At 43.0% G+C, this 10,470-nt stretch overlaps 2 protein-coding genes across 6 annotated transcripts; both read right to left on the bottom strand.

Annotated features, from left to right (window-relative positions):
* Nucleotides 1–451: 451 nt before the first annotated feature.
* Nucleotides 452–3,901, bottom strand: LOC112234997 (THO complex subunit 4-like). Its single transcript, XM_024403369.2, has 6 exons — nucleotides 3,521–3,901; nucleotides 1,922–2,068; nucleotides 1,655–1,802; nucleotides 1,186–1,252; nucleotides 920–1,094; nucleotides 452–767 (listed from the first exon to the last, which is right to left on the bottom strand). The coding sequence occupies exons 1-6, from the start codon at nucleotides 3,764–3,766 to the stop codon at nucleotides 753–755; spliced, it is 798 nt and encodes a 265-aa protein (XP_024259137.1). The 5' UTR covers nucleotides 3,767–3,901; the 3' UTR covers nucleotides 452–752.
* Nucleotides 3,902–5,321: 1,420 nt separating this feature from the next.
* On the bottom strand, nucleotides 5,322–8,909 carry mcrip1 (MAPK regulated corepressor interacting protein 1). 5 transcript variants are annotated; one of them, XM_042327654.1, is made up of 5 exons: nucleotides 8,825–8,909; nucleotides 6,838–6,938; nucleotides 6,526–6,644; nucleotides 6,220–6,324; nucleotides 5,322–6,114 (listed from the first exon to the last, which is right to left on the bottom strand). In XM_042327654.1, the coding sequence occupies exons 2-5, from the start codon at nucleotides 6,840–6,842 to the stop codon at nucleotides 6,050–6,052; spliced, it is 294 nt and encodes a 97-aa protein (XP_042183588.1). In that variant the 5' UTR covers nucleotides 6,843–6,938; nucleotides 8,825–8,909; the 3' UTR covers nucleotides 5,322–6,049. The 5 variants fall into 5 exon arrangements, with proteins under 5 accessions (XP_042183588.1, XP_042183585.1, XP_042183587.1 ...); XM_042327651.1 differs by lacking the exon at nucleotides 8,825–8,909 and adding an exon at nucleotides 7,614–8,563; XM_042327653.1 differs by lacking the exon at nucleotides 8,825–8,909 and adding an exon at nucleotides 7,943–8,563.
* Between the last annotated feature and the right edge of the window lie 1,561 nt (nucleotides 8,910–10,470).

Below are 10,470 nucleotides of genomic sequence, written 5' to 3'. Positions count from 1 at the left end.
GACAACCGACGGTGTTACAATGTTTGGAACCAGTTAGACATTTGGCACTGCAAAACTATTTGGCGTAGAGCCCTCCAAGCCATAAGAAAGCAAACTAGTTGTGACTATACTGACCATCTTCATTGCCTCATATTTTTAGCTCCATGCACACTACTTGCTCACACTGACCAGACACGTTCTTCTGCTTGTTATCATATACCCTGATGCCTAATCACCTTAACTCTACCACTAAGATCCCATTCCCTGCACATTGTAAATATGGTATTGGCACTGACCCAGTAGAAAGCTTACCTTTGTTGTACCGATATTGATCACTGCATTGTTGGAATAATTGTCACATGCTTTGTAAACAGGTGTAGACTATGTGAAATCCTTACTTGCAGGCCCTCCCAACAATGCAAGGGATTTCACTGTACTTGTGCACTTGACAATAAAAACAAAGCCGTCAGAGTATGGTTAATATGTACTGCAGGGTTTATTACAATGATCTATGGGGAAAGGAATCAGATCAACAGGGAAAGCCCCACCCACCCCCTGAAACCTACAGTCAAAACCAATATTTTTTTCCAAAAAACAAAAATTGGTAAAAAACACATCGGAGCATTTAAAAGGATTGATACACAAATTTAAATCACATCAGAAGACATCCAAGTGTAAAATGTCCTGTATCTTCAACGCTGTAACAACTGCGACTGTCCTCATGTTCAGCCTGGAGTGTAATGCAGCCTGGAGGATTCACCTAGGCTTTGCTCTTAGCTTGTTTCCATCTGGGGTGGGTGGTGGAAACGCATCAGATAAGACACATGCTACCATAGTAGGCCTGCCCCAGCATTAATTTCCAACGCTATATACATGTAGGCAGACAAATGTTTTTTTTTAAACTCTATAACCCCTTTCTCATTTTCAAACCGAGACTCACCCTGGCATTGTAGGCATCTAGCTGGGCATCCAGCTCTTCAGCGGAAAGTGGCTTAGTGCTTCCCCCGCGGCCACCTCGGCCCCTGCCTCCTCCACGTCCTGCTCCACGTCCTCTCTGCATCCCTCTAAACCCACCACCACGACCCCTGTTCATGCCACCACCTCCTCGGTTCATACTGTAGAACATCTGAACATTAGCACCTTCCATTCATGACACTCACCATTGAGCTGTTTTCCAAAACAACCTGAGCCAATCTTAACACTTACCCCTGCATGGGTGGGCGTCTTTGTGTGTCGATCTGTGATGTGACAAGTTGTATGTTCATGGGCCGCCCTGGAAGAAAAAGTATTCAGGTTATCACCAGCAAGAGTAGTGTGCTGAAGAAGGATAAACATCCGTATGGCGCTGTAGTTCTTTGCATCAGTGTCGACTCCAGCGGTGTGGTTATTTGTTTAAATGGTTCTTTAAAAGCCATGAGCTGGCTTTGATGAGTTAAACGTCCATTTTCTGAAAGAGAACTAGCAAAACAGGCTAACTACCTGGCCTGAACATGGATGACAACCACCTGAGCACCCATTTTTGAAAGTTTTAACCTTCAGCATCTTGAAGGTTGGATGAATATACAGTGTCAGCATGGTGAAAGACACCTCAACAGCACAAAACAATTAAATGTTTCAGCAAGGTACAAATTACATAATATTTGTGGCAACTGTCAAAGCCACTTGAGAAACCTACCATCAAGTGGTACACCGTTGTACTGTTTCATAGCTTTTAGAGCATCTGCCTTCCTCTCAAAGTGGACATCTGCAGTGCCTAAGCTCCTGCCCGACCGGTCATAGTGAACAGCTGCCTTCTTCAGTGTACCAAACTCTGCAAAGAGCTCCTGTAGTGAGAGAAACCATGTAGTGACTAAGTGATTTCAAGTGCCATTTTGGAAATGCTAAGCCAGGGTAAATACGCAATTTCTAAAGAGTCAACCAAGTCAAAGAAAATAAGCTGTACCTGAATATCTGCGTCTGAAACGCCAAAGTCGAGATTGGAGACAAGAAGCTTCCCTCCGGTTTCCACACCAGCACCACCCCCAACACTGGCATTGAAGCCATGATTGCCGTACATGTCGTGTTGCCATTTATCAGGAAGCTGCTTGGGCTGCAACAGATGAAAGAGAACGAACCTGCTGACTTCAGGCTCCCCTGTCTCTGCCAATCACAGAGTCCAGTCCACACAGCTGGGTAGGTGCTGGGGAGATCAGGGACTACACAGCCAACAGGGCCAGGTGGTTGGCACACTACTACCCCGTGGAGATTCCCAGCATTCCCCGCCCCATTACTACAAGCAAGTAAACCAGTGCAAAAACAGGACACATGGCAACATATCAATTCTAGACACTAGACCAAGCTAACAGGCCATAAAGCATTTAGCTAAAACTGATGGGCCCTAATTATAAAAAATGAAATTTCATTTCCCATACTAGAATGAAGAAATGTATGCATTGACGTCTGTTGACGCTATTTTGAGCAACATTTAGCAGTAAACAAGTCATTAATAACAGTACACATTTACTCGCTACCATCTGCACTCCTCTCCCACCCCCTTGTTGGCTAACTAGGCTAGTAATGTCGCCCACTGTTCTCTTGCCATCTGCTCCTCCACCAAAGGCTCTCCAGGCGGCCATCCCCCAGCGAGAGTAGTATGCTGAAGAAAGTCATCCATCCGTATGGCGCTGTAGTACTTTGCATCAGTGTCGACTCCAGCTGTGTGGTTATTTGCTTAAATTGTTCTTTAGCCATGAGTTAGCTTTGATGAGTTACGTGTCCATTTTCTGAAAGAGACAACTAGCAAAATAAAGTAGACCAACTAGCTGGTCTGAACATGGATGGCAACCATCTGAGCGTCCATTTTGAAACCACGCCATTTTGATTGAGTTGTGACGAGTAACAACTAGAAATGTGGAGATAAAAATCTGTAATAATAAGAGGGGAAAAGTCCACTGCTCCATCCATAAAGGACACCATTCTGTGTTGATATGGTGCTGCTCACAGGGGATTGTGTTAACCCGCCAGCCACTCCCAAACAAAAAGAAAGGAGTGTAGGATGAAACTCCCCAAAAGTTGCCTCAGCTACAAAAATCATCCAGCTGCAACGATATTATTCGATGCAGTGCCATTCGGTGGTCCAACAAGTGACTTTCTGGGACGAAAGATACTGCGACAGACATTAAATAAATATTTCATTGATTGAAGATGCTGAATTCAAAATGGCGCTGTCTGGGCCTTGTAGGTAAGCAGCTATTCCAGAGTTAGCAACTAGCTAACCTGCTCCAAAAGCTTATTCTCAAAAAGTGGTAACAGACATGGGTTTGGGTGGACAAGGACACGTTATGTGCATTATATTTCCATATCAACCACAATTTAAAGGGTTTCCCTTCGTTAATTCGAGAGAAATTCGATTAGCTAGCTAAGTGCCTCTCGACTAGCAAGCTAGCCATTGATTGCATTGGGAGCAGCTAGCAAGCCTGAAGATTAGAGGACGTCGAGCAGGCATTTTCAGGTTACGAGGAGTTTTCCTTTTTCTCAGCCCATTCCTCTAAATTTCTCATACCCTGCTGTATGGCGTAGGTCTTGCTCTGCCACGGCTCAGGTTCGGTCGGTTCCTCATGGGGCCCGATCCTCCACCTCGGCCCCCAAAGCCTCCCCCAGCTGCTCCACGGCCAACACCACCACCTCGGCCACCGCCAGAGCCTCCCCGGCCACGGCCTCTTCCACCACCACGGCCTCCTGCGCCCCCTCTCTGCTGCCTGTTCTGCTTGATGATGTCGTCTAGCGACATATCCATTTTATCGGCCATTATGAAGTTTCAATTACGCTAAGAAGAACTGTTAGCAAACTAAAAACTAGCCTGACTGAGCCCTGCCTTAAGTAAAAACCTTGGTAATAACCCTGCGGTACTACTCAGCTGCGTGAGAGAAAACAAAACGCTAAAATGGAGCGCAAGCTGTCTTTATAGCCACGTGCCCTCGTTACGTGAGAACGGATGACGCTGTCAGTGTCCGCTTGTTGTGCGCCGCCCCTTCCAGTTTACTCAGGTTATGCTGTCAAATCAAGAAGGGACCATTTGAAATTGATCCCTTGAGTCATGTCACTACAAAGACCTGTGCTGTTATTATCAGTGCAGCAGCGCAATGGTCTCGAATTTACTGTAGTGCTGGTTATACAAAAATAGATCTGACATATTCCTTGATAGTTGGTGCAACTCGGCTTGGCCCCTCAGCCATGAGACACGGCCTGGTCACCCATCTAGAAGGCCAAGACAGTACAGGTGCATCAAAGCCGGGACTGAGAGACTATAAAACAGCTTCTATCTCCAAGCCATCAGACTGTTAAATAGTCACCACTAGCCAGTTTCCCCCAGTACACTGCCCTGAGCTTAGGGCACTTTTACTAGCCAGCTACCTTAGAGACTGCTGCCCTATGTACATAAGTCACTGAACACTGGTCACTTCAATAACGTTTACCCACTTCATATGTCTATACTGTATTCTAGTCCAGAATCATCCTATAACTACCGCTGTACACACTGTTCCTGTTCATACCGTATACTAGCTATACTGTCTATATGTAACCGATGTGAAATGGCTAACTAGTTAGCGGTGGTGCGTGCTAATAGCATATCAATCGGTGACATCACTCGCTTTGAGACCTTGAAGTAGTGGTTTCCCTTGCCCTGCAAGGGCCGCGGCTTTTGTGGAGCGATGGGTAACGATGCTTCGTGGGTGTCAGTTGTTGATGTGTGCAGAGGGTCCCTGGTTCGCAGCGAGGGGACGGACTAAAGTTATACTGTTACATTGATGCTGTAGAAGGTGCTTCAAACATTGTTTTAGAGAATGCAGCAGTACGTCCAACCAGCCTCACAACCGCAGACAATGTGTAACCACGCCAGCCCAGGACCTCAACATCCGGCTTCTTCACCTGCAGGATCGTATGAGGGGAGTGTGGAGGGGTTGCTGAGGAGTATTTCTGTCTGTAATAATAGCCCTTCTGTGGGGAAAAACTCAGTGGGTGGGCCTATGCCCTCCAAGGCCCACCCATGGTTGCATTCCTGCCCAGTCATGTGAAATCCATAGATCAGGGCCGAATTAATTTATTTAAATTGACTGATTTCCTTATATGAACTGCATTCGGTAAAATCTTTGAAAATGTTGCAATTATATTTTTGTTCAGTAGCCTATGACACTGTTTTCAGTAACAATGCACAAACAAAACAAAGAGCATGAGACAACAACTTACCATCCTACTGTAGGTTCTGTGATGTTTGTACATACATCATTGGGGAGTATACAGGTAACACATCCAAATAGAGAATTTAGGTCAGAACATCTATGACCAATGATTTGAGAGTGAAATATTGTAAAAGTATTTTATTCAATATTTTTTTTCAAGGCTGAGAAGTCAATGTGGAGATGTCTACTTTAAGTCCATTTTAGGGGCATTAATGTTTATGAAAAATGTTGGCATTTATCCTAAACAATTTTTGGTTTCCAAAACTCGCCCATACAATCAGATTCCATTCCAATATATCTACAATTCAACTATCTTCCAAAAACAAGAATGTCAGCCCTTCAGCATTATCCTTTGTAGATTGAAAAGAAAACAGTTTATATTTAAGACCGCAGTCTTTTAAAGTGTCCCATAAAGAATTTGTACACAGTCTGTACTTCGGCATCAGGATGTCAGCATATTTCATTGAAACTCTGCATCAGTCCCATTCACATAAAAAAAAGAAAGAGTGAAAAAGACAAATTAATGGCTGTAAAACCAAGAACCGGAAGAGAGAATCCCTGGAAATCAAATGCCAGCTTTCCACGTCAACCAGATGAGAGGTAGGGTAAGAAAATATTGAGCCCGGACAGAGAAAGAGCAGGGGGGAATAAGGGACTCCAAAAATGTTTTGGTTGTTAGGACATCAGCCCACTGCTGTTGAATGGGCAGGCTGTTAGTCCAGGTGGGCAGAAAGAGGACCGGCATTCTGGGCAGGAATGGCCAAAAGGTTGACTTGCTGGCTGACAGAGGAGGAGAAAGTTCTCAAGGATAATTAGTGCAGAAAAAAAGCTGTTGGCTATAAAGAGAAAGACTAGGACTTCTTGGAGTCCTGTGTGTTGCGTTTCTTGAGGTCACTCAGGTCAACTGGTGTGAAAGCTGCAAGAAAGAGTAGTAATATTATTTTTGATCCTGTCTTTTTGACAAATATAGTAAATAGCCTGTTTAAATGACAAACACACTCAGATCCATCAAGTCACTTACAATTTAAGTTGGGATTTGGGTTCTTTTCCACATACTCCTGTGGTCCACGGTCTTTGCGTTCGCTGCTCTGTGGTGACCGGATGTCTCTGAGCACACACTGCCAGGCTGTAAAGAAGCATACACATGCCAGCTTTCAACCATCTCCTTACATACCACATTCCATCCAAATGGCTCATCTGAGCTCAGTGGTACAGGGGCTCTGTAAGGAGCTTTGGATCATGTTGATGGCCAACATATAAGCCTACTCAGGTGAGAGACGTTAAGGGCTAGTCTTAGTAAGAGATCGGCCTTATGAGGCAGACTCACTGTCGTGGATGAAGCGCACATTCTCTTCATGCGCTGGAGTGAAAAGCTCCCCACTGTTCGTAGGAGACCGAGGGCTGGAAGTCCGCTTGTAGTTGTTCACCATCCTGGGAGCAGATGAGCTGTAAAGCAGCAAAGATACAAATAAAAAAACAAACAGCAAGAAAGAATGAAAAAAAACCCCAGAACAGACAGGCTAGAAAATAGAACATACGTTTTTCTGGCATGCATGCAGATTCCTGATTCTACAAGATACAGCTTGATATACAGTTAGCACACAACACAACCATAACAGGTAAACAACTATCTTCCAACCTCATTCTGTGTGCAGTCTGTCTCTTGCTCCTTTCTAATGAATAGTTGGGGGGGAGGGGGGGTTGAGAGAATATGAAACTTCTTTATCCTCTGTCGGATAGCTAGTGGTGGAAACAAGGCGTGACATGATTCATTCTAAATAAAGACACCAATCACAAACAATAGAGGAATGTTGACATTTGAAAGCTAGCTAGCTAAAACAGACTGCAAAATACAGTTACTTAACTATACAGCCAGAAAGCTACATTGGATGCAACACTATCGGCATTAGCTTGCTTATTGATGTTACTTATGCTTCAATGTTTACATGTTTGTATCTGACACTTCACGTTACACAAGCGAGCTAGCTAACGTTAGCTAAGACAGCTAACAAGAAATTATACTAGACAACCCATATTGACCAGTGACTCGTAAAATATAAAGCACCTACCTTGCTAACTAACGTTACCCAATATCGTATATTTTAAATTGACATTGTTGTTGGTTAGAAATTAGCTTGCGGTTGAAGTAGTGGGTGACAGATAAAGGATAACGTTAGCTAACTAGCAAGCTAACGTCAGCTTATTCGGTAGCATTACGTTAGCTATCTAGCGAATGTTTGCTACACGTTAACAACATCTAATATTATTAGCTAAGCCATTTAACTTTATCTAGCTGAATATATCCAGACAATAGTACAAATTAAATGTTTCCAACAGCAGTGTCATACTAATTAATAACGCTATAGCCATCTTGAAATAATCTGAAAATTACCAAGATGTAAACTGTTTACAAACCTGTCTTTTAGATTCGGCTTCCTTTCGCTTTCTTTATTCAGCCAACAAGCTGTAACTAGCGTTAGCGAGCTAGGCCTCCAATCGGCTAAAACGGTTGCCAATGCCAACCAATCATTTCTGGGCAAGTAATTTAAAACGGAAGTCAACAAAACTTAATAGGTTTGTTGGTTCAAAATAATGCTACAATCCCAAAGGAATGCTTCTATGAATGCCTTCTCCCCAACATTTACCCTCTCTGCTCGGATCTTTTTAGTACTTGTTTAAATAAAACAGACCATGGACCAGCTTGCGAAGAAATTAGAAAATGCATTGGCAAAAAATACCCTTACCTGAGATTATAGACCCGAACAAAATGCACCCTAGCAATTAAAAAACATCAATGCACCATAGTTATTAAAAATATCACAAATCCCTAGTCAGACCATTACTGTTCCAGCTGGTTTATAGGCGTTATTAGGTAGGTAATGTTAAGTGTAGCACAGATCATTTTCGACTAACTTGACGATGCTTCCTCAGTTCCCGACTTGGAAGAACGCATTTCTTCTAAATGTCCATGTGTAGTTGCAGGGGGGTTCGTTTGAATTTAGAAATTGCTCCAATATTATATTAAATACTTTTTTGGGGCCTTCATGAAGTAATCAAAAAAGTGTGTACACCACCATCTTGTCTGTTTAAAATATCTCATTGATCGAGAAAAGTGTGTTGCTTTCTTCTTCTTCGTGTAGTTTTCCGGCAGACTAGAAGACACTGTTGCGTATTGCTGCCTTTCACAGTTTGGAAAGTGCATTGCACATTTGTTCACAATAAAAGGAAACTAAACCGCCATGTAACCCTATATTACCCCTGTAGTGGCCTACTACTCAAATTACATTTTATTTGTCACATGCTTCATAGACCAACAGTGAAATGCTTACTTATAGGTCCTTTTCTAACAATGAAGGGTTAACGATAACACATTTTTTTTTTTTTTTTTTTTAAATAGCATGAGCCCCACACCATTTCCCTGTTTGACCTCTAGGTTTTATGGGTATTATGACACCTCGACTGTGGGGCTTCTAAACAGTGTTGCCAACTTCGCGACGCTGTCGCTATATGTAGCAAGTATTCAGACCCTTCTAGCGACACATTTTCAAAAAAGCGACTAGCGACAAATCTAGCGACTTTTTTCTAGTGTTCTTGGAGACTGACGTGAAAGCATGTATCGTTCTTACTCTTTCCAACGAGCAGCGGGTTCTGCCGTGGACCCCACCCTCCGCATCAGGACTGCAAATGAATCGCGCATGCGGGAAGCAGCCGCTAGCTGATCCCGCCCTGGCTTACATGCATGGCGGGATGTAAATGTAAAACAATAAATAAATACAATTTAAACTAAGTAACTCCGTCAGAGTGTCTCTTTTGGTTCACTTTTGGCAGTCCCAAGCCCGAATAAAGAAAGTTCATTTGTAGTTCTAAACATATTTAGGGTGTATTTTACTCACTTTTTGTCTCTCCCACGACTTTATTCCTCTCTCCTACAGCATCCATCACAATTACATGCAAATGGCCAATTGTGCAAATTAGGCGATAACATCATTTAGCAACTTTTAGGACAGCCAATAGTTACTTTCCTTCCGGAGGAGTTGGCAACACTGAAAGGGTGTACCAGTACCTAGTAGATGTGTAAGGGTATGAGGTAGCTACAGTTTAAGTCGGATGTTTACACACACCTTACATGCTGGCCAGACCGTAAACGTCGCGTGCACGAGCGTCGCAAAATAAATGTAGAAATCCATGTTATTCAATTATTGCACCCACACTGCTCAAGAGCGTTTGCATTGCCAAGGGCTAAAATAGAAGTCATTCCTATTTCTGACGCAGGTCACGCTGCAAGTCCTGCCTCTCCCATCTCCTCATTGGTTTATAGAAGCAGGTACCCACGTGCCATCTCCTCATCGGTTATACCCATGTGGGTGATTGTAAGACTAAATATTTTGCAGGTTGTCGTGGTAATACTATGAACGTTTAGATGCCAATCACCATATAAGTTCAAAGATGAAAAAGCTTGGAAGGAGGAGAGATGACTAGAAACGATTCGGTTGGCCGTTTTATGTGTGGATTAATTGTCGGAGTAGAGGACCTTGTGCATTTCAGGCAAAATAACAACTCAATGTTTATATCTCAGGACAAATTAGCTAGCAACAGCAATCTAGCTAAATAGGACAAATAAGCTAGCAAGTGCAAGCTAACTAGCTAAATTGCCATACATGTTTAATGCTTTTCGACCTGTCCCAAAATTAATATCATTGGTTCAGAGTTTGTTTTGATATTTTAACCTGCGTGTCGTGATCGCGTTTGGTGTAGGGGGACAAAATAAATGTATGCACGATAGCGCACGATGGAGCACGCGCGCAGCCGGTTTGGGTTCTGTGTTAACCAAATACATTTAAACTCACTTTTTCACAATTCCTGACATTTAATCCTGGTAAAAATTCAGTGTCTTGGGCCAGTTAAGATCACCACTTTATTTTAAGAATGTGAAATGTCAGAATAATAGTAGAGATAAGGATTTATTTCAGCTTTTATTTCTTACATCACATTCCCAATGGGTCAGAAGATAGCATACATCAATTAGTATTGATTAGTAAAGCTTTCCACAATAAGTTGGGCAGATTTGGGCCCATTCATCCTGACAGAGCTGGTGTAACTGAGTCAGGTTTTTAGGCCTCCTTGCTCACGCACGCTTTTTCAATTCTGCCCACACATTTTCTATGGGATTGAGGTCAGGGCTTTGCGATGGTCACTCCAGTACCTTGACTTTGTTGTCCTTAAGCCATTTTGCCACAACTTTGGAAGTATGCTTGGGGTCAATGTCCATTTG

This window comes from Oncorhynchus tshawytscha, linkage group LG09 (assembly GCF_018296145.1).
Source record: "Oncorhynchus tshawytscha isolate Ot180627B linkage group LG09, Otsh_v2.0, whole genome shotgun sequence".
Lineage (NCBI taxonomy): Eukaryota > Metazoa > Chordata > Actinopteri > Salmoniformes > Salmonidae > Oncorhynchus > Oncorhynchus tshawytscha.
The sequence above is the reverse complement of the archived record's forward strand: the minus strand, read 5'-3'. Positions and strand labels throughout refer to the sequence as shown.

Bases quoted from the DNA above. Each gene is read 5' to 3' on its own strand.
- LOC112234997 (XM_024403369.2), bottom strand. From the start codon at position 3,766: ATGGCCGATAAAATGGATATGTCGCTAGACGACATCATCAAGCAGAAC. The intron at 2,069-3,520 runs GTATGAGAAATT...CATCTGTTGCAG, and splicing joins GACCTACGCCATACAGCAGG to CCCAAGCAGCTTCCTGATAA. The intron at 1,253-1,654 runs GTAGGTTTCTCA...TTTTTCTTCCAG, and splicing joins CAACGGTGTACCACTTGATG to GGCGGCCCATGAACATACAA.
- mcrip1 (XM_042327650.1), bottom strand. From the start codon at position 8,895: ATGCGCGATTCATTTGCAGTCCTGATGCGGAGGGTGGGGTCCACGGCA. The intron at 6,325-6,525 runs GTGAGTCTGCCT...GCTTCTTTACAG, and splicing joins TGTGCGCTTCATCCACGACA to CCTGGCAGTGTGTGCTCAGA. The intron at 6,115-6,219 runs GTAAGTGACTTG...TCTTTCTTGCAG, and splicing joins CCCAAATCCCAACTTAAATT to CTTTCACACCAGTTGACCTG.